At 35.7% G+C, this 23,496-nt stretch overlaps 1 protein-coding gene across 2 annotated transcripts in view; it reads right to left on the reverse strand.

Annotated features, from left to right (window-relative positions):
• Positions 1-23,496, reverse strand: part of CRIM1 (cysteine rich transmembrane BMP regulator 1) — a 176,881-nt gene that overhangs the window by 74,806 nt on the left and 78,579 nt on the right. For both annotated transcript variants that reach the window (XM_038132996.1, XM_038132997.1), the window contains 2 exons: positions 17,792-18,034; positions 11,098-11,218 (listed from right to left, as the gene is read on the reverse strand). In XM_038132996.1, coding sequence (XP_037988924.1) covers positions 11,098-11,218; positions 17,792-18,034 — 364 coding nt within the window. The remainder of the gene's footprint in view (positions 1-11,097; positions 11,219-17,791; positions 18,035-23,496) is intronic.

The following is a 23,496-nucleotide window of genomic DNA, read 5'->3' on the forward strand; positions in this document are numbered from 1 at the left end:
AAGCCAAAGCCATTGGGACATGACCATACATGAATTTCAACTAGAATTTTCCTAAATCTTCAGTCAGACAGACTGGAGAGTTTTTGCTCACAAATTCAGTATCACTATTTCATGCATTTTTGGTTTTAAAGATAGTATTCAGAAAATCAGTAATGAAATTTTTTTTTCATGGAAATATTTCAGTATTTTATTTCAAAGATCAATAATAAACCTCTAAAGAGAGATGACAGAAAAACTGTGGAAGCTGCATATAACACTTACTATGAGACTGTTTGCTAATAAGTTTTACATCACTGCTATGTAAACTGACTCATATGGAAGTTCTTCCTATTTTAATTTTTCAGGGAGTTTACTTATTGAGAAATCAAAGTTAGTGTGCTCCCAAGCAAGAATTCCTTTTTAAGATCCAGATATTGTTAGAGACACCCAACATAACAGTGAATTTTCCCACAAGTATAGTAAGTGCTATACACAGGAGGCTTTTAAATATTACAAAAGTCAACTATCTAGATTTTAATTAAAGATACCATGAAAGGGAACATTTTTTGTGCATCTTTTGCATATTATTAGCATTATGAAATAACTAACAGATGCTAAGCAAGGGAAGTTGTCATAAAAATCGGCATTCACATCAAGTAGGTTCCAAGCTGATTAGGATCTAAAGAGTTCATCTGACTAAAAAACTTCATTTCATCCTTTGACTACTATAAATCAACTCCTCTGTTTCCCTGAGGGCTGAGACAGAAGAAGAGGATAGACACAAAAGAGTGATGCCAGAGATGCAGCAGGCATGCAACCAGTGACCAAACACACTGACTTTTCAAGTGTGTCGATTTTTTTCAAGTACACAAATATGTGTATTGAATTCATCAGTATAGGAAATAAAATACAACATAAACTAGGCCAACCCTGTATTTTTCTCACATTTTGCCATACCAGCAGGTGCTTTTTTTCTGTTGATGGTCACTGTGGTTTTTACCACTGTGTACACCTCAGCTACTCTTTTTTTAGGTTTATCAGCTTCACCCTTCATAATTTGACAAACATTTCAAATCTAAAAATAAGGTACTAGTTAGGACATATACAAATGTCAGTTTTCTGATATTATGAAAAGTTATTTCTTTTCTTATTCAACTACTGTTTAATGAGGAATTATAAATATCTGATCCTCTTAAAATAAAACACAATTCCTGAGGACTTCTGGTCAAAAATCACTTACAGATGATAGTTTTATAAGTAAGTAATAAACTTCCATATTCCTGTAACTCCAAACACTTTTTTACTCCTGAATGACGTATTTCTTTACAACTAAACCATCAGAGATGGCTTTGCCATAAGCAAACAAAAAAACACCTGAAAACCAACAAAAAAGGAAAAAAAACCCCAGAAACCCCCCAAAATTCATTACTGTTTAATTTATTTGACTATTTAATTTCATGACCATTTTCTCCTCTTTGCAAGGAAAAACCCCCAAACCCTAATAATTATTTCATGTTTAGTTTTTGCATGCCATTCATGCTATTAAATACCTTTCTCAAATCCCTGAAAGCAATTCTGTACAAGTTTAGGGAAGGTGAAAAAAAAATGGCTTGTGTTGGAAAGGAACCTTTAAAGCCCAGTCCCACCCTGGCAATGATCAGGGACATCTTCAACTACATCACGTTGCTCAGAGTCCCATTCAACCTGATCTTGAATAAAAATGAAGACCAAAATTTGCTCTAAAATCTAAAATCTAAGTGGTTTTGAGACCAAACAACTCTACTAAACTAATGAGACCCTTCCCGTGTAGTAGAAATCATACATGCAAGAACTGTAATGCTTTTGTAGAAACCAGACTGAAATTCATTAATGACATTTCAAAAAACAGCAGTGAGGAACCACTTTTCATTTTAAAATGGTCCACAACCTTCAGTTCCACTTCTTAATTATCCAATAATTTGAGAAAGAAGAAAGAAGCAGAATTTGTGGCTGCTGAATTCTGACATGACATTTCCCGCTATTTTCTAGAGGAAACACAACTTCACACTCTTCGTACAACCTCTGTAATGTTGATATTATCATCTGCTCCAAGTACCATTGGAAACTGCTAGGGAATTCTCATATCTACTTCGCTTTTAAAATGCAAGCATCCAAATTATAATTCTACCGCATTATTGTGTACATGGGTCTCCCTAGACATCCGTGCACTTGCGAGTCTGAAGCCAACAGTCAGACATTATTGATCTCTGTGATACAAACAGAAATTTGCCTGTTCAAGTCAGAAATTATTCTCAACTAAATCACTTATTCAATTTCCAAACAAGCTTATGGCTGATTAAGTAGAATAAATGACAGAAAACACAGCGGAAAGTCTCAGGAGAAAGAGGAAAAACAATACTCAGTGTGATCAAGGTAAACACTAATTGTTAGACCAACAAGTGAAAACAAAAATTGAAACAAAAAGATGTATCTACCAGCCTATTATAAGCTGAAAGAGTTCAAACACCAGCTTGCTTATAAAGAATGGAAACAAACCAAATTCTATAGACACTACAACTTCATTCTAATTTCAAGCATAAAACACCACCTAAAAGTAGATACAGTTAGGAGTCACTTCAATTTATCTGGCTTAAAATTTCTTTCCAAGTTTTCACAGTGGAGGAGTAAATATACCATTAACTCAGCACATGGTCAGATTAGAGTACTACAGATATTTTTCCACAAAAAGGAAACGGCTTGCATAGCTATCACTGATACTTCCCCAGTACAAATGGTTTTGTTTTGTTTTGCTTTGATAGCATTGTCTTTTAGGTTTTCCAATTCAATATTTCCTAGAAGCTGGTGGAAGACCACAGATGCTGTAAAATACACAGATGTGTATTTTTAACAGATAATACAGGCACGAAACGCTGATCTTGTAAAAGATGCAAGCAGGGACCTCTGTATTAACAATGTCTTATAGCTTCTTCTGCAAAAGATTTACCAGCTATTTCTTCTGCAAACATTCTCATGTTTCCTCTCCTTGTCTGAGGTCTCTGACACTCAAGAGTCAGCCATCGGGCTCCAGAAATGCCTCGTGTTTCAAGAGCTTCTGTTCAAGTTTTATACTGAGATGGCTTTAAAGAAACAACCAACCAACCAATATATCATCTTTTCCTCATTTGTGTACTTCAGGAAAATACAGTTGCTGGCCAAAACAACCCACATGGTGAGGCTCAATGCCAAGGCAGCAATAACTACCATCACACTGAGAACATATGGGAACTCCTGAGGCAGCTGTAGTCGGGAAGAAGGGGAATGCTTGAACTCTGAGTACAGCAATTCATTACCTCTTCTGGAAGAAATCAGGAGAAGACAGACATGAAACATGAGTCACCTAGAAAGGTTACACACCATCCCTGTTATCCTTGCATTTTGTGGATATTCAGTACAGTGCAGTCTGTAAGCAGGACTGAGTATCTCAGCAGAGCTGAATGAAGCAAAATAGTTTTCCTGGGAAAAAATATTCACCATTTCCTAAGTTCTGAGGATTTTAAAGACTAGAATGAAAATGCCTAAACACTTCTTTCCAGATATTATGAAACTTCCAAAAGATTGCAGTGTTCTATTTATCAACCATTAAAAAAAAGCCTACTGCCTGAATGGAACATGGGAGGGGTTCAGCTGTCATCAATGTAGAGCTTTCTTCCAATATAAACCTGCCTCTTTGATAAGGAGCAGTCTCCAATTCAACACCAAGTGTTACACTGCCACAGTACTGATGCACTTGAGATGGCAAAGTGGTCTGCTAGAGCTAAAGTGTGGGAGAAACAACCTGACCAAGTTGGCCAGGATTAGAAACCAGAGTTTCTAAGAAGCTGATGACAGAACTGAAGGCATAAAAAGCTTCTGCAGAGTCCTTAAGACAGACCTTTGATCCAGGTACCCAGGTTATTCAGGAGCCAACCCCTGAATAGAAGTCTCAGGAAGATACAGGTCTTGGATCCATGATTGGTCCAGTCCCAGCTGAACCTTCCTCTAGCAAAAACTGGGATCCACAACCACTTTCTCTTGGATACCAGTTCTGGAGAATGAGATGGGTGGAGGAGAAGGATTTAAAATTCTAGATCAAATACAAGGGAGACCTCTGTATCAGCAAAAGTTGCTTAAGACAGGTGACTGGTAAAGGGGAAAATGAGGAAAAAGTTACACGTGCTGGAAAATCATGACTGTCCTCCGAAGAAAGTTGAAGGGATCCAAGTGGTGAATGCCGTATGGAACACCAAAACATTTTCATGAAATGAAGGTCTTCCAAAGACAGGAAGATCCAAGAAAATCTAGAGATGGGAGAATCACAAGCAATGACATAGAGAAGATCTGAAACAACCAAAAAGCTAAGAAGAATGAACAGAACGGGTGCACAGTATCCTTCATACTAAATGGGATAGCTGCCAAGTTAATCAGGGACTCAAGAGGCCACCTCTACAGATGCTGTCAGAATAAAAACATTATCCAACTACCTGTGTATGGGTGCTCTCAAATACAATGCAAATATATTTGATAATAGCTTAAAAGGGAACTTGCAACAGTAGGCTTCCCAGTTACGATTCTGGTGGCTGCCACAGAATGAGAAGAACTGTGCTGATTTTTGTGCTGCTGGCACTAGATTGCCTAGACACTGGTGTAACATGAAATACACACTGGCTAATGCTGTGACAGCTTGTGGACACAATATATGATACAATAACAACATGTCCAATTGCCATAAAGTACAGTAAAAGCCATTTCTTATGGGACAAAGTCATCTAGGAGGATAAAAGATCATGGAATCATAGAACAGCTGCCGTGTATAGGGACATCTTTTATTAGACCAGGCTGATCAAAGCCCCACCCAAGATGGCCTTGAACACTTCCAGGGATGGGGCATCTACTTGTTCTCTGTGAAATTCGTTCCAGTGTTTTACCACCCTGATGGTGGAAAATTTCGTCCTAATATCTAATTAGAATCTACCCTCTTTCAATTTAAAACCATTATCCCTTGCCCTATCACTACAATAATTCTACATAAATATAAATGCTCTCTAAAGAGATGTGATTTTTTTTGCATAATCATCTGCCACAGGACCCTTGTTTCAATTCATTTACATGAAAAGACAGCATGTCTTCTAACACATCTATAGGTTTTCTGAAAAGTACAAGTGAAACTGCTAATGGTGAATTTCTCAAGTGATATCTCTATTGTGCCCAAGACAACATAAGTTTTTATTAGAAACAAAAGATTAAAAGTACTAAAATAGGTAGTTTCTTCCTTTGGAATCAAAACCAATTCAGCAATGGTATACACAAATTTTAACGCTAGATTGCTAATCTAGATTGCTATTTAGCCTTAACGCTTTTAGAACTGATAAATAATACCCACTCACATGAAAAATATTTTGGTACAGGACAGATAAAAGAGCATTCTCTTAAGAAGATGCTCAAAGTGAAGTACATTTTTGTAGATTTACCCTCCTTCCTACTATGCCATAAATTGAAAGGCAATTAAATGATAGAAAATTCTAGTCTAGTTCTGTTCCAAGTTATATTCTATTTCTATCCAGATATAGCTTAAATTAAATCCTATCTAAAAACTATTTCCTACTAATACCTAATCAAGGTATTACTCATTTTTATGAGCTGTATAAAAAAGAAAATATTTTAAAATTTGGGGTGGGGGGAAGAACTGGGCTGTTTTCTAAGTAAATCTTTAATGCACATATTAAATGCACATATGCCCCTCTAACCCTCCAATGGGGCTGAATAGATGATGAAAATATAAAACAAGATTTGATCATCCAGAGACTTAACACTTGGGTTTGCTGACCAAGCACACTTTACTTCTTTACCATACTGCAGGCCAGACGGTGGCACTGCCATTCACAGCAGCCCCAGATTGAGACATTCTAGCCACATACAAGGGAGAAATGACAGGGCAAAAACTATTAAACAAGGAAAAAGGAATTCTATGACTAATTCATTTAAGAATTTTTTCAGAGGTTTTCTTCTAAACAATACAAATATAATCCTACTCCTTCATGCTACTTGAGCCAACTGAGAGGCTTGCATTTGTAATGCCATTCAGCTATCTGTAACTAAGTGATAGTGAAATGGGCCAATTCAAAGTGTCTTCATTTGCTCATCCATCAAGCCCAAGCCTTTTGGGTGCCAATCTTGCAAGACTGCATCTGTAAAAAGCTTTTAATCACTTTTTTGGCATATGAAATTTACCTGCTCCTGCTATGCCTAACTTACAATTGCTTTATCTTCTCCTCATCCCACCACATCATTCTTGAAACTGCTTTTTTTTGAAGCTAGGACTCAGGCAGAAAAGAAAGTACTTGAAATTTTGATAGATAAACATATATCAATTATTTCTGAACTTTTCCAAATCTACAATATATTAGGGATTATGGTGTGAACTTTTTTAAGAAGCATGTGAAGCAAACTTACTACTGGGATTTAGTGAACATACTAATCCTGGATGCTTCTCTCCTCTCAGAAGAATACTATTATATCCTGTACTATCAGCAAGATATTCAAGCCAGCATGCATATGCTGCAAGAGTTCCTCTCAGGAGCTAAAGCACAATGATGTTGACTCATTGAGACTGAGTCACTCCCAACATCTGAGGAAGCGTGGGAAATGTCCTTCAATGGTAAGCAGTTTGGGGAAGGGGATACATTTCCATTCTATAAAGTAAACCCTGTAAGACAATATTAATTAAAAAGTCCTAGTTGTTTTACATTTGTTTGTTTGTTTTGTTTAAAGCTAGAGTCCAATTTAAGAAAAGAGTACTAGTGATGATGGAAGACAGAAATTGAACAGGAAGGCACTCTGATGGTCAGGTTTTTAAGGCAAGCTTAGTATCTTCAGAAGATCAAGATTCCAGCAACATTGGTTGCTTCTAGCTATAATTACATCCTTTAATCCTTAATTCAACCGTCTATCAGCTTTCCCACTATTTTTCTCAGAACTGATAACAAGACAACCAGATTTAATTACTTAGGTTTTGTTCTTTTTAATATTGTCACAGGGCTAACATCTTGTTGTTCTCTATGGAGTTTTCTTGGTTATCTGGTTTTATTAAAAGGCTGACCAAGAATAGCTGAGGGCGGGGGGAGGAGTGTGTGCCTGAAATATCTCTGAGAACAGAGCACTGAATGAATCTTGAAATTACCAAATCTGTAACAGATGATAGCACAGAAGCAGGGGTATGAAACAGGAGCAAGAAGCAGAGACCTAATAAAGACTAAACTTCCAAATTATTCTGACACAGCCACAAAGAAAAAAAAGATAACCCAAAAATATTAGGTGCAAAGCTATCCAAGCAGTCCATATAATGTATTGTAAAAATCTTATGAAACATGCATGAAACTATGTAAGCAACAAAAATATAAATGGTTTATAATCATTGTCTTGTTTAATTTTTCACAGATGAAAAAATAAAACAGATTTTGATAAAGATTTTTACACTTAAAAATAAATTCCCAAAGGAATCTGCAAATTTGAAGAAACTTCATTTACAACAGGAAAACCCAGGAACATTCCAAGAGAACAGATTCTGTAAAGCTAATATTGACACATTCAACTTTCTAATAGAAGACCACAAACCTACATTAAAAAAAACTACAGTAATGTTTTCTGTAAGAGCTCTAATACATTTTTTGTTCAACAACTACCTTGGAGAAGCGAGCATCTTTACCAAGACCAGAGACAGACTGTTCTAAGCTTTCCTAACATAATAGCTGTTTTCCTGTTTTCCAAACATTTAGCTTTCCTAACATAATTGCTGGAAATTTAAGATAAGTGTCTCATAACAGCCTGATGAAAGCTGAAGCAACTGGTATTTTGATGTTGATGCCAAATCAGTATGTTTTGTTCTGTTTGAACCACTGCATTAGAAATCAGTGTGGCACTAAATGTAACCTCTGAACAAGAACTTATGGTATCAGATGTTTATTATCCCCACTTTTCCCCTGGCATTGCTCAAGGAGTTTTCACTGTCATGAATACGCATTCAAGAGTTTGCTCACAAAAGAAATGCCAATTTATCATCAGATCTAAGGATCTCCATTTTCTTGGCATATTATATACAAAGAACAGGCCAAGAACAAGATGTGCAGCAGAAGTCAATCTTCTCCTAGTGTATGTGAAATTATCAACTACTTGTTAAGCAGCTCAGTGACATGTCATCTGTCCCTAACCATGGAACTCTCCTATAACTGCTTTCTGGTTCTCTTTGTATTACACTTTTATTTCAGTGGCAGTAAATGAAATAGACAACCATAATTTCTTCAAAGAGTTCACAGTCTTAAAAACACAATTTAATGAAGTCTAAATGACTGTCTAAAGTCCATGACCTTAGAAAACAATGTCTCTGCTTTTAATAAATTATTCTCAAATGTACACTAAAAAAATACAGTGCCACTTCTTTTGAACTTAATTCTAACAATGAAAAAGAGATGTGATATGCAATTAGGTCATTCTAAATTGAATCTCAGAAAAGGCAATGTTGATATTTCATAATTCTTAGTATTTTATTAGGAAATTTTGAAATTAAGGAAAACCATCCCATTTTCCTACTGTAGACTCATTCATCCATAAATCTGCACTTTTTTTCTGTAAATTTAAGATGCAAGTCTCACAGAGATCCTCCAAATATAAAGAGTGTCTCCCCAAATCTGAGGAAACACTGTACCTGAAGTCAACTGGCTCAATTTTCATGTTCCATGTAACTACATTTTGTTTTCCTTTCCGTTTCCTCTTTTCATACAAGAACTTCTCTTTCCTCTAATCTTCTTTAAAGCTTTCTTTCCTATTATCCCCATATGTCTATGTTCCTTTACTCCCCGCTTCAAATAAAATCTTTACTAACAGCACATAAATGAAGACTATGGCGCTGTCTTCCTTAAGAAGCACAACAGTATATGAAAATCAAAATAACTAAATATATTTCTAGCAGGCATAGAACCTGTAAAACACTTGTAAGATCATATTGCTGCCAGATTCAGCTTTTCCTTCTTTCTTTCTCACCTACTCCATTAAAAAATGCTTTTGTATTATTGCTTTGGCTGATTTAAGGCAATCCAAATAGCAACCCACTTAATAACAATACAGCAACGTAGAATGAGCCATGAAATTAAAAAATAATGGAGGAGTACAAGACACCTACAATTGTTTCTACCTGCCTGCAGACATAACAGGTTATGCTAATTGTGGAGGTATTTTGCAGTTTTCTACATCAAGGAGGGCAGAGGTATTAGCACAAAACCCCCTTCAGATCCTAAGGCTCCAGGAGCTACGTACTCCTCTATCCTAGCTCTGACCTCTTGTTAAACTCTGATCCCAGGAATGCACAACGACTGATTTCAAAGAGCTTTCAGGAATCCACAATTATCTAGCAATTCACACGCTGTAAGCCTGCTTGTACAGTTGGGACCTTTGTGCACAGGAGAAGGGAACACTGCTTTAATCACTGACTTGCCACACACGCTGACAAGGACACCAGTCATCAGCCGGTGCTCAGCAAACCGACTTTATTTTTAAACATTCTCAACCAAATAAAAAGATTCTTTCTAGAATGTGCTTGCTCTAGGTGTTCTATTTAAGATCAGTTCACACATGTGTACTAGAAATAGAAGATATTTCAAACTGGTGATTTTTCTGAAGTAAATGAAGATTATTTTCTTGGTACTCTGTATTTCCTGATAGAAGGATCATTGAAATTATCACTGACAAAAAAAATAAAGAGGATATTTTTCATTGTCTTCACCCAAGCACTTGCAAACCACAAGTTATATTAGACTGCATAAAAATAGAACATAATTTTACTTTTGTGAAACAAAAATAATTTGGCTTATATATCACTTTTTAATCCAACAAGCTGAAACAAATTTGGAAGTAAAAATGTACCATTAATCTTTCTAATGTATCAATGTTTCTAAGTGTTAATCTAAACTCTAAATTTATGAAATATTAATCTGTGACTGTTTCTTTGACTTGATAATCTATCTTTCTGAATACAGTCCTTAGCAGCATTTTATTCTAGTTGTCTTGAACACGCAGAGCTATATTTGAAACAATGGCAGTATGATGACTGTATAAAATCTGCAGACTCCTGCACAGTCCCAGGTAGCCAGGTCAGCTGTGAACTAATACACCATTGCAGTTCCTAGGAAATTTACAGAAAATACGTCAGAGAATAAAGGGAGGATACTGAAAAGATGTCAGAGTAAATGTGCACCCAAAGGATACCCAAAAGAGAACAACCTTGATTATACAATCTTTGCCATCTTCTACTTTCTGAATTCTTTGCAAGTTTTTTACTACTTTACACAAGGGGCTGAGAATATGACAACATTCTATGGCTGCAATGACCTTCCACGAAGTAAGCTGACTAGCTACATCTAGAAGAAAAATTTTCTTTTTGGTGTAAAATTTTTCATTCATGTGAATTTTTGCTTGAATATGTATTTATTTAGTGTATTCATGAATCAGGTTTTGTGAAATTTGCTGCAAAAACACAAACTAAAATAGTGGTGCATAATTGTGGAATAACACCAACTCTAAAACTGTCTTATTTTTCTTAATCAGAATAAGTTATACCTACTTGAACAACAACAGAAGTTAAAATGCAACCAAGTACTTGAAATTTCTCCTCCCCTACAGTTCCATAGAGTTCCATCTTTCACTTTTTAAAATGGTCATGCAAAAAATTAGACTTTTTATCTTCTTTAACAAGATGAGATTTTTTTCTAGCATGTCTTCTGTCATCTCCATCACTTAACTCCTTACCATCAAACACCTTCAAAAGTTAACTTTTGCAAAATTAATTGAATTAACTGAAAGTCAATCTAGAGACATGAACTCCTCAAATAATTTTAGCAAAAACCAACTGCATGCATCTGTCCCGTGAAGACCTTTTTTCTGCTTTGAAAATACAAAATTCTGTATTTCCACCAGACTCATATAACCTACTTCACGTAGCTTTTATTCAGTATCAGCATTTATTGTCACAGAAGTACGCATTATTATCCTGCATTTACAGTACTTGAATTTTTGAGAACAAGTTAAAAATTACTGAGCCATTGAGACACCAACCTTGTGGGCAGGGTGCAGCAGCCATCGGCCGTCAGCCTGACTTGGGTTTCATAGCTATCCAGGGGGCAAACAACTTGCTGAACAGGAGGACATTCGACTGTGCTGCAATCCACACTGAACACTATGGAGGAAGGGAAGAAGAACATTTCTTTTACTCATGCTTTAGAAGCTTTCTGCAAATTACTTCCTCATAAGCAACCACTTATGCATCAGCCTTCTAAGTCACAAAAATTATCCAATGAATGTGTGCTTGCTAGGTAACATTACAAAAAGCCTCCTTTTCTCTTTTAGATTCACTTTTTAAAATTATAAGGAAGCAACTAAACTGATAATAGTTAATAAAAAAGAATTTACAGTAGTTAGACAGGCAACCTTACACAATCGTTAAAACTGTGAATGTTAGTTAATAGAAGTACCCTAGTTATGCAAGAATATATATTCCCTACAGCTTTTAAAACAGTAAACAATTAATTGTTTAATTTTTAACTAATTGCAGTCTGTTTAAACAGCAAAATACTTGCGTTATAGGAAAAAAAATGAGATACACTACAGATATATGTGTGCATGTTCAATGTACACTTTTAAGGACTATTTTATTAGGTTGTCTTATTTGTATATTTATATATGGCAAAAATGAAATGCAAGTTGAAAAATCTTTCTGCATTAGTGAGATGAAGAATTCTACTTAACAAGAAAGACTGACCAACAGTTTTTAGAAAGCAACAAATGTCCAGAATTGCAAAAGGAAAAAAAAATCCAAACCAGGCTAGATATATATTTCATGTTCTAAGTTATACTCAGGAAAGCTAAAACACATCTTGCTCTTATTTGGTCCTAAGTTTTCCATGTAACAAACACTACCAGCTCAGGTAATGTGTATCTGTTCATCTGTTCTGCCTTCTTATAATAATACTTAGAAAGTGCAGAATAAAACATGGTTCCCTCTTTAAGAAATGAGCTACTTTCTGACTGAGCAAGAAGGATGAACAGAATATTATCAGACTGCAAATTATGCAGCACAATATCCCTGATTACTGATTAAACATCACTGCAATATTGACACTATCACGGCGGCTTACTGAACTACTAAAGCAGCTTGACAATGCTACCCACATTTATTGCAAGAGCTCATAACCTTCAAAGGCCCATTTTTCCTCTTCTGGTCCTGCATTTTCCAAGCTTGATCCTCAGTGGTACATAGCAATAACTGATTCTGTCATCATGAGACATCAGTCTCAGAATTACATCTGCTCTTCGCATCTCCACTGCAATGGTTACAGTACATGGCTCACTAATACTGAAAAGCAGCCCAGACTGTCTTTTTTAATCGAGTAAAAACTTCAGAAACATTACAAACAAACCTCAAGTTAAAACTACTCAAATAAATTTTTTTCTCTTTATCATTACATTATTAGTTTAATCATAAAACAGCCAGGGTAGGACAGGACCTCTTAGAGGCTCCCAAGCCAGGCCCTGTAGATCTGGCTGCCCGGGATTATGCCCAGGCGGCTTTTCACTATCTATGGAGAATTCACTACCTCTCTGGGAAAACTGTCTCAGTGCCCAGCCACCCTCATTGTGAAAAAGTGCTTCCTGATGTGCAAAGGGAACCTCCTGTGTTTCTATTTGTGCCTCTTGCCTCTCTGGTTCTATGACTGGGCACCACTGAAAAGAACCTGGCTCTGCTTTTACACCCCCTTCAGGTGTATTGACAAGATCTTCCCTGAGCCTTCTCTTCTCCAGGTGTAACAGTCACAACTCTCTTACAGTTGCCTCACAGCAGAGAGATGAAGACAGATAAGAAATGAAAATAGTTGAAAAAGGAAAAAAAGTTACTACTTTCTTTCAGATTTAAACAGGTTTCTCAAACTGGAAAAAGTATTGACAGAAACTTATAGATAAGCTGAAAATATTCTGAGGTTACAGAACAGCCTGTAATTGGCTTCTTCATTTCTTTAAAAGGTATCTCCCAGATTAGCTGCACTACTGTCATGAAAAATAAGACTGCAAACATTTGCTACTGACTGTTTAGCTCTTTTTTCACATCCTACCGTGACTTCAATAATTAATAGGTGTACATTTCATTAACAGTTTATTGTTATACATAATAACAGCTGTTATATATATCTTATTCTAAACTCTTTTTTTGTCTCTCATAGAAACTTTAAGCTTTAAATACAGTTTGACAAATCTGTGTCTTCAAGAACTCATAAATATGAGTTCCAATTTCCTATCAGTGAAGATTCACCCAATCAACCTTTCCTTACAAGTCTTCAACAATTTTCACATAAAATGAATTTGTATATAGAAGCATCTGAGAGTTACCACTTTTCTACAAGAATGTAGCAGAAACTCTGCCATGGTTGCAGACCCTGACATATCTGCAGTTATGTGCTACCTCCTTTGTAGACTACAAACCCAAAGGTTTTGAAACTGCTAATGAAACCAGGTGAATAAAACCAGTAGAGTTTAAAGTAGAGTAGTAGAGTAAGTTATCAAAGTATTCTAAGTGTGTCAAGTTTCACCCTAACATATTTCAACTAATAAAATGGCTGGCTCTTCAACTAATACAATACACAGTTTAGGGCAAGATCTAAATAAATACCTATGCATCTAATGGTGAAGGAGCAAGACAGTATTTGCATTTCTGATGAAACAGTGGCTTAGCACAGGCCAAGGCTTCAAAAAAGTTGCAAATTTCTGAGGGTTCAGTACAAGGATACAGAGTCTGTTTTTGCAGCATGGAAGCATCACATAACGTCCTCTGCTTTCAGTTCAGATGCATTTCAACTGGTTCCTCATGAACAGTGCAGTTTCTCCCCATGACAAAGCTTTATCCTTTTCGCATTCCTTCAAACTCAGAACACATTATGTACGACCACAGCATTCCTGGACTTTCAATGCAGCTATATCACTGCCTGAACCACTTTCTTACCTGCCCTATCCCAGGTATTTTCCAACATGGATCTCCACATTTGCTGATTTTTCCTCCTCCCTTACCTTCATTGCCAACTTAAAAGCCATTTCTCCAGCTTCATTAGAAATGGATCTATAATTCTTCCTCATTCTTTTTGTCCAATCCTTTCCCACTCCTATCTCAAGTTCTGTCAATATAAGCTTTTAACAAATCATGCAATAAAACAATGTAAGTACCATTCTGTAAGTAACAGAGTACAAAAGAAAAACATTATAGAATTCTATTTCTCTAAGCTCTGTATAAAAACTTGATTTTGCTGACCCTTGTCCTTAGTGCAAGATTGTATAAGCTCCAGATCTGATTTTCAATGCTGAAGCTGGATCAGGGTGGAGCAACAGCTCTTTCCCTGTGTGTCATTACACACTACCTACTAAATTATGCTGCTTGTCTTGGAATTTCCATCAACCCTGACTGCAAAGAATTCCCCAAAGAAGGTCAAACAATAACATTTTCTTTACAATTGTGTTTAAACCAGTATTTGGTAGAGGAAAAAAAGAGTAATTTTCAGGCCATTCTGGAGATGAGTGAATGAAAGCTCTGCCAAAAAGACTTCTGAAAAAATGACAAATGAGTAGTCTTTTCAACACACGTTGTATCTATCATGACAGACATTTCCCAATGCTTTCCCAAAGATGTCAGAAACTAAAAGATGACATTGCATTGCGCCATATGCAACAACAAAAGTTATCAAAAAAGGTACAACAAACATCTGCTGGAGAGCTGCCAAACAATTTAGCTTGTTTTATTCAGAAGTGACAGCTAGAGTTCCTATCAACACTTAAGCAAAATATGTTTTAATTTAGATTTTAACTCAATCATGTTTATATAAAGAAACATGACTTTAAAAACATCCTTGTTCATAGTTCATGTTCATAGCACATACACTCCCACAAATCTTGTATTGGGTTATTTTTATTTTTGCTGTTAACACATTATGCAGTTCCATTTGAGACTGCCTATTCAACCTATCTTTAAGAAAAAAATGAAAATACATTTTAAGAAATGTAATCCCCAGCTTAAAACTAAATTCAATGCACATAGACAAAATTCCCTACTTGTGAATGGACAGTTACACACATCATGTAGGAATAAAAGAGGTGTCTTATGGAACCAAACCAGGGTTACCTCATCTCTCATCTTTGCAACCACAGTAAAAGAATGACCATGACCCACTTATTCTCAGTAGGTGCCACAACTGTGATGAGATACTTGGTGAAGCAACAAGTAAGAACATTTAAAGCTGGAGGTTAATAGACTTGTATGACTAAGCTACAAAGTTTCTTCCGTATTTATTTTACTGAACACCAATTCCTTCAATTGTATTCCTAAAGTAAAAGGGGCAGAAGAGGAAGTGAATCTCAAAATGAAATATTTTATTTTTATTCTAGTATTTAGTATTGAGGAAATGTTTTATTTTCCTTTTACTAACTCCGTTGCCAATCACAGGACTTGAACATACGCAGTTCTCAGCAGAAGGTTCCCAACTCAAATGCCAGAGTTAACTAGAGAGCAGTGATATCTTTTTTTAAGGAACAGAAATAAACACAACTTATGCTTTAATTGCACAAGACCTTTATCTTGGCATACAGCAGCACTGCTGTCATAGGAAGTAGTCCTCCTGGCTTTATTTCCACCAGAAAGCCCTTGCTGGTGCAAAACCCCTATTAAGGCTGGTTATACAGACATGGAGGTGCAGCAAGAGTGTTCTGGAAGCATTACTCACAGAACTAAAGTCTTTAGGTCTAGGGCAAATAATGGAAACATATTTGTTCAACATGTTAACTCCAGAGACCTGCTGACACATTCAGTAAAACTGATGACAGCAGCCCCACAAAAGTCTCTGCATGAACACCAACCTCCCAGGACTTACTCTGTTCATTACCCATATTTTTCTAGCAATATGGCATTTCAGTAACAATTCATATAGTTTAGTTCCTCTCTGACTCTTCTTGCCTACAATTCTTCAGGATACCAAGTCAGACTCCAAAGATGCAGGGTTTATTACCAGGTCTCTCAGTTTCTAAGCCCTATTTTCAAAGCTCTATGTTTCTCTTAAATCCTGTTAGTTTCTTTCCTTCTCCAATCTCTTAAAAGCCTCTGCTCTTCTACCCTTCTAACATACACACCTCTTCATTTTTCCAGTCCCATGTACCTTCACCTCTTACAACTCCCTACAGCAAAAAATACAAACCTCTTCAGAAAATAATACAGACAGAGTTACATAAATTCACTAATGTGCTAGAGAATCGTATTCAATTTGAAGATTCTGTAAAACTAGCAAGTTGAAAACAGCTTTCAAGAAGTAATTTCCATAGGCAAGTCTGGACAGATTTATTTGCCAACTACAAGATGGGAATTCAAATAGTATTTGGGAGGACATGATCAGAGCTAAAATTTCTTTTGAAAATGATAAATAATCCAAAGCCAGCAAGACAAAATTCAGTAAAAGCATAATTGAAGCAGGAAGAAGACATAATTCCTCATAGGAGGAATTAAAATGTACAAATATAACAGTTCAATAGCAGTCATACTACAGAAAGATCCTGGTATCACAGCAGTTCACCAACTAGAAATATCTCTTGTAAAACAGTTACAATCTTATTTAAAGTTTTGCCTGAGAAACAGAAGACAATTATTCTAACATATTCAGTGATGATGAAGACTCTCCCAAAATCTTTTGGAGATAAGATCTGCTTTTGGATACCACATATTAAAGTGTGGATTAACTGAAAAAAAACTTATAGAAAGGAAGCATAATCATGGAGGAGTCAAAAAAGACCATGTCACAAGAAATTACAGCTAATTCTAGATGAAAGAAGCCCATGGTTGACAAAACGTTCCAGAACAAAAAATTATAGTAAAAATTTGTTCACCAACTACTCAGGACAGGGTACAAAAAAGTTTCTTTAAATTTCCACACAGATTTGCACTGAATATTAGGGAAAAAACACAAAGAGAAGCACTAGACAATACAAAGACTGTACAATCTTCTTCTGTGGAAGATTTAAGAAAATGTTAAACAAGCATAGGAAAGGCACTGTTTAAGCACACTTGAAATATAGCACTGTTTGCATATAATGTTTTGGATTATACCATTTTATAGGCTTGCTTTCAGTCCTCTGTTTTGACTATTTATCTTACCAAAGCCCGGATCAAAGAGTGAATTACATCTTCCACTTCACTTGGAATAATAAATCATAAGCAAGGGTGATTTGTGTTCTCATGAAATGGAAGATGAGTAAATACTGAAAATGTTGCACAGTTTTTTTTATTAGGACCCTCCATAATCCTTTTGCTCTGCAGTTTTTAAGGGCTAACACTTGATAATCTAGTGATCTTAAAACAGCAGTCCTAATTCCCTGTTCATGCACAATGTATTCCTACTATGAAAAACCTATGTATAATCTAATCAATATATAAAGCATGTCACTTGCACTAATAGCATTCACAGAAATGCAATGTTCTCACTAGGTTACTTTTCCCTTGGTACTCAGTTTAAATTAATGTCTAAAGAAAAAAAAGAAAGTAAAACTTACAATAATATTTTTATCTTGCTGCTTTTTAATGGGTATTGCCTACATATAATAATTAACTTTCAAGAATAATCAGAAGAATTTAGAAGCTCTACAGGCTTTACTGGATGCAATTATATAGATTATTTTGCTTGTCAGACAGAAAAAAATGAAAAATGGGAAAAGAAATTGTATCTACTTTTACCTGGCTTGCATTCATAGAGATCACAGCATTCCCCTGGCTTTCCTGATGCCTTAGAAACCAATATATTCAAATAGCCAGGCTGGCAAACCTTCCTCAAGCAGCCTGCAGGATTACACACACAGCGGCTTGGGAGTGGACAGCATTCACCAGGAGGTGCATAGCCTTCAATCAAGATGGAATCTTCTGGACATCGAGGAGAAAACTGGACTTCACAGCGAGCCTTGGAGCAATCAGGTTTCTCTTCTGAAAGGGAGAGGAAAAATCATCATTCAATAGTTGTCAGTAAAACACTGAAGCTGGGAAGATAAACTCAGACAAAAGCTCCCTCTCTTCTCCCTGCCACCAAAACAATAAAAAAGGAAACAGCTGCTGCTGAAGTGATTAGCAACAATTACCAAATATCCTTGAAAAACTATAGTTATTTGCAAGATGCTAGGTGTCTTATGAAATATTTTACAGAATTTCTAATTTGTGAGATGTGAGTGATGGCTGAACCCACTCAGTCTCAAGTAGAGCTGTGAACTTACATTTGGCCAGGATGTTAAGAAACAACTTGTCATATCATGTTAGCCCTGATGTTCACGCCTATTCCTTCAATTTACTAAGGCTTTCCATTATAGACTAATTTAAATTGCTTGATTTATTAACCTGAACTGAGCTCTCACATATTGAAAAAACAAGTTAAAAGTTCAACAGCTAACATATTTGAATACTTTGGCAGAAGAGGATTTTTCCTGTGCACACTCCCAATGTTCACATTACAAGTGGTGTTCCTACATATTTCAGCAGCTTGAATACTAAGAGATGAGAAGTTTGACTATGGTGATGGTGAGGTTTGTTGATGGTCCTTATGCATCCCTTCTAACTCAGGATATTCTATGATTCCTTCATGTACAAGTACTTTATATTTTTTCTTAAAACCAAAGACTACTAACCTAAAGAGATAGTATTATAGCTCTTACAGTTAAAAATCCTACTATTTCCATCTATCTTTAAAACAGCCTTGACTAGATATGTATTTTGCCTAGAACTTTAAATAACATTTTTAAGACCAATGTTTTTTTTTTCAAACCTACCCTTATGTTTAGGTTCATATCTGCTTTATTAAACACATTGTTCAGACAGAACATTACTGGTTACACAGGCTCACTGCAGAGAGGTGCATAAATAATACATAACATACTAGTTTCAGTATTGTACTGATAGCCTTTAGTTTATGCATGTAATAAAAGGCTTGACACTCTAGCTTTTAAAATTATTTTCATTTTCTACTGCATGTTTGCTCAACATGCACAGAGAAGTGATAGAACTGTTGCAGCAGCAGCCCTTAAAGTACATACTCATGATAGGCTCTTGATAGACCACTTGTACTCATGATGACCCTTAAATTCCCACTGTTCATTACTTTATATACCCTAGCATTATGCATTCAGTGATCTTCCAATTTCCATGACTAACAGATAATCCCATCCTCATGCAATCTCTCTCATGAAAAGACTTTGGATTATAAGTATTTTAAAAAGCTGACCTGCTCTTTTCACTTGACTGCATTTACATACATACATGTATCTATAGGAAGACAAGAATTTCCTTAAGGACTGCTTAGATAATTCAATATAAATAAAATTTGAGCAACACATTTGGTCAAATACAATAAAAACTATTTTTGACCAATTTGGGTAACTTTCCAAGAGGCAAGGTTTGTCAGAAATGCACATCATACTGTTTGAATTCAGACTATTCAGGACTCTAGATGCATTATTTTTGAAGATCAATGCAAAGCCTGCTGCTGGAGTTGGTAAGATCATCTAGCAATGATATGAAAACAAAGACATATCACTATCAACACGTAAGAAGCATCACAGGCAATAGAGAGAAATTTAAAATAGAGAACAATGACAAGTATTTTTGTATGAAATATTCACTCAGTGTTTTGCAGTTATTTTTGATAGTTTGTTCCATGTTAGAGTATTGTGCTTAATGGAGTTAAACATTACAGACTGTGACAGGACTCTTACATAAAGCCGGCACCATTTTCAGAGAAAATGATTTAAACATAACCACCACCTCATAAAAGACATATTTATGTTTTAATACCAGGTAATATAATACCAGTAGGTATTTATAAACCAAAGGTTTTCTTCCTAATCCAGTGTCACTATTACTTTTGTACTTCAGAGTCCCAAAAAATAAATGGACAAAACCCTACTAATAACTTCCTATTAATACTCATGTAAATATTGTGCTTCCAAATTACATCTCAAACTATGTACATGTTGAAACATTCCTCTCCCAATACACAAATGCAACTGAGCAACAGAAAAGTCAAATATATTCATCCAAGCTGGAATAACCTACAGACAGTTATCTTTCAACTTCCCAAACTCTAGCCCCCCAGCAGAGTCAAAAGCATGTTAAGAAAATTTTTGCAGACTATGCCACAATTTTTTTTCTTGATTTAGATGTCGTTTTTCTTTATGGAAAGCAGCTACTGACTAAAATGATGTATGGTTAGCAGTATATAAAGTGTTTCCTTGAACATCATCTTTATCTAAAACATGAAAAGCCAGCAGCTCCAGGTGTAGCATTACTGCTTGTTAGTTAAAGCTTTAATCAGCTAGCATCATGCTAGTGTAACTGCTCTCCAAGTCCAGAATTCACTGCCATGGAAGAAAATGGGAGTTCAGTTTTACTGCATTTCAGTAAAAGCTGATGTGGTCTCCTCATTTTGACACCAAGTTTGGATAAAAGACATTACATCTAAGCAACCATTCAGAAAAGTTTCAAGGTTTTTCTTCTTGTTATCTCAGCAAATGACAAAATCTTCTCTATCCACAGAGATCCATTATACTAAACTAGTTCTACCTTTTCATTACTTCATCGAGAAAGGCATCGAAATTTAATCTGTTCTCAAAATAAATTATTAACATTAATACAACCATAAATGTCACTGCTTTAGCAGAATTAATGATTTAATTCCAATATATACATCTATTTAAGGTTACATCAAACAAGAACTGTTTAATAGCTCTTTTTTACTTTATTAACCAACACTTCTACTCCTTAAAAAACAAACATAAAAAACCCCATGTAAGAGCAAAATAATTAAAAATACACCAACAGTCTCAAAATACAGATAGCAGGGTAATGCCAAGCTGTATTCCACAAAAAAACCACAACCCTGTGAAATCACTCACCAGTGCTATTTCTGCTACTTTGCCCCTTTTGCACACCAGATAGACAGTTTCAAAGCAGCTTCTCAGGAGACCAAAGTAGATTCACAAGAGCCTACTGACTCTCTGTCAAATACACACATACACTACAAAGCACCAACCTGTCCCCTGGATGTTTTAAGCTACTGCTTATTACAGAAATCAGGTTCATCCTGACCAACATCTTCACAGTCAATGCATCGGGACTTAAACTCCATTTCAATAATAAATAGAATATAAACAAATAAATATAATGTGTGTCCAGAAACAGTCGAACTTCATTTTTCAAAGCATTGTGGTGAACCTAAAGAATTAATTAGGCTTCTGAAGAAAGGGAGAACTATACATGGGACTATACATATGACTTACTATGAAACAAATTAGTACAGCAGATATATACTGAATAATAGGGCAACTTAACAAACAGATTACACAAGATACATATGTCACATTGTTCTCACCCATAGTGCAAATTCCTTCGCAAGAAGAATTTCATACAACCCTAACTGCCTGTAGAGACAGTAAAATTGCTGTAGCATAAAACTCAATCTCATTTCAGTATGTTCTTTAAAAAATACACCAACTGTTAATAAGAACAACCACTTTTCAGGGATGCATTCTGATAAAAGTTTGAACTGATAACCTACAACTCCCTAAGAAAAACACAGTTGGCTGCAAGTGCTGCCTTTATGTTCAAAAAAGCAGCAATACAAAGAACAGAAAATATTGGTTGGTTTTCTGATGAGGTTTCTCTGTGGGACACATTCTCTTTATAGCCTTTCATCAAACACCACCAAAGCTGGAAGTGTTCTGGTATCCCTGACATCTCAGCAGCCTGAGCCAACAAAGAATCTCTACAGAGATAAAGGAAGAGTCTGGATCAATCAGGCTTCTGCAAACCACCTATTCTGAGACAGACAATTTTCTTAAGAAATTCAGAAATGTAACTAGAAATACAACATTCTCAATAAACTGAAGACAATCCAGACAGGAAAACTAACATTTTTATGAATTCCAGATAAGACTTCTAGCCTTGGAAATGAACTTAATACCTACTCTAAAAGGCAGCTCTAGAGATCATTTCAAATTAAGTTCTTCAGTTTATCAGTGACAGGGTTATTTCCAGATGTAAATTACTACTGGCAGAAGTTTTAGTTTCAAGGCAAACCTTACTTTATGTAGATGTGAAGGTTCAGGCTTACTTTTACTTTGTTAAGAGCCTGCAAGAAGAACTTGCTGTTATTGAGCATATGAGAGAGTACACTCTATAATTATTAAGAATAACCTCAGTTACAATGCATAATTGAAAAATAATAGTTAAATAAGATACAATGCACAGTGTGCTTTATTATTAAAACAGGGATCATTCACTTTAAAAGTAAGGATGTCTCAAAAAAAATTCTCACTTTCATCACAGAAGTGCGCAGGGAAGTTGAGCATCTCAGAAGCTGAGGCATAACAACATTCAAACTGACTTTTCATTGCAACCACAGCATACTTGTTATACAGTGTATAACAGACTTGTTATTCAGTTATACAGTGAGGAGGAGGAGAACAACTTTCAAAGGATATAATAATAAGAAATCAAGATATGGGTTTGGGGTTTTTTTCTTTCCATTAACTCTAGAAAGTGTCTATCATAAAGCACCAGTCATAAACCCAGAACTTTGTCACAAAGTTTCTCCATATCAAAAACTACAATATATTTTTAAAATTATACTTCCCATAAAAGTAAAAAGTTATTAGGAGGAAGTGGAGGTAAAATAGCAAGCTACTGAAGCACTTATGCTGCAACCAATGTTTTCTTTGAGAGAAGGCAGCTTCTTTACCTTCCTGAAAGGTTTATGCAGTACTCAAACTGGGTACTTGTTAGATATGTTTTTATTAAGACAGTCACTGAATATAGGAAGTCTAGATCTCAGGCATTTTCTATTTATTTTGTTAAAGTAGATCAGTTGCAACAAAAACCAAACAAGCCAAACAACCCCCCAACCCTCCTCATCTTTGTTAATACCAAAGCAGCATGGAAATAAAAATAGTTCCTTAAGAAAAATTAAACACTTTGCTTTCACCTCTGTATTGAATTCTATTCCTTCATTATGTTTGCATGCTCTGCTTTGACACGCAGAGAGAGTACATGCCAAGTTTATTTAATGAGAAAAGCAGAGCAGTTAAAACATTGGTTAGAACAGTGAAAGGATGTTAGGGTATCATCTGGTGTGGGAGAAACAGAGAAGAAAAGCCCTGACAGGGATGGGAGGGTTTTCTCATTCTTCAGGTGGAATGGAACAGATCCATGCTTCTCAGGAAACCATTTCAGGAAGGAATTTTTATCATTTTGTCAGAACTTCATGTGATGCTGTTACTCAGTCACCATAGAAACAAGGGCAGAATGTTTTATTGAAGGAGATGGCTGAAGAGAAACTGGTATTTCTCAGGTCCATATGTTTCCATTGAGATATTTAAATGGTTCTACAGTTGATACTTTTAAGT

Source organism: Motacilla alba, chromosome 3 (assembly GCF_015832195.1).
Source record: "Motacilla alba alba isolate MOTALB_02 chromosome 3, Motacilla_alba_V1.0_pri, whole genome shotgun sequence".
NCBI classification, from domain to species: Eukaryota; Metazoa; Chordata; class Aves; order Passeriformes; family Motacillidae; genus Motacilla; species Motacilla alba.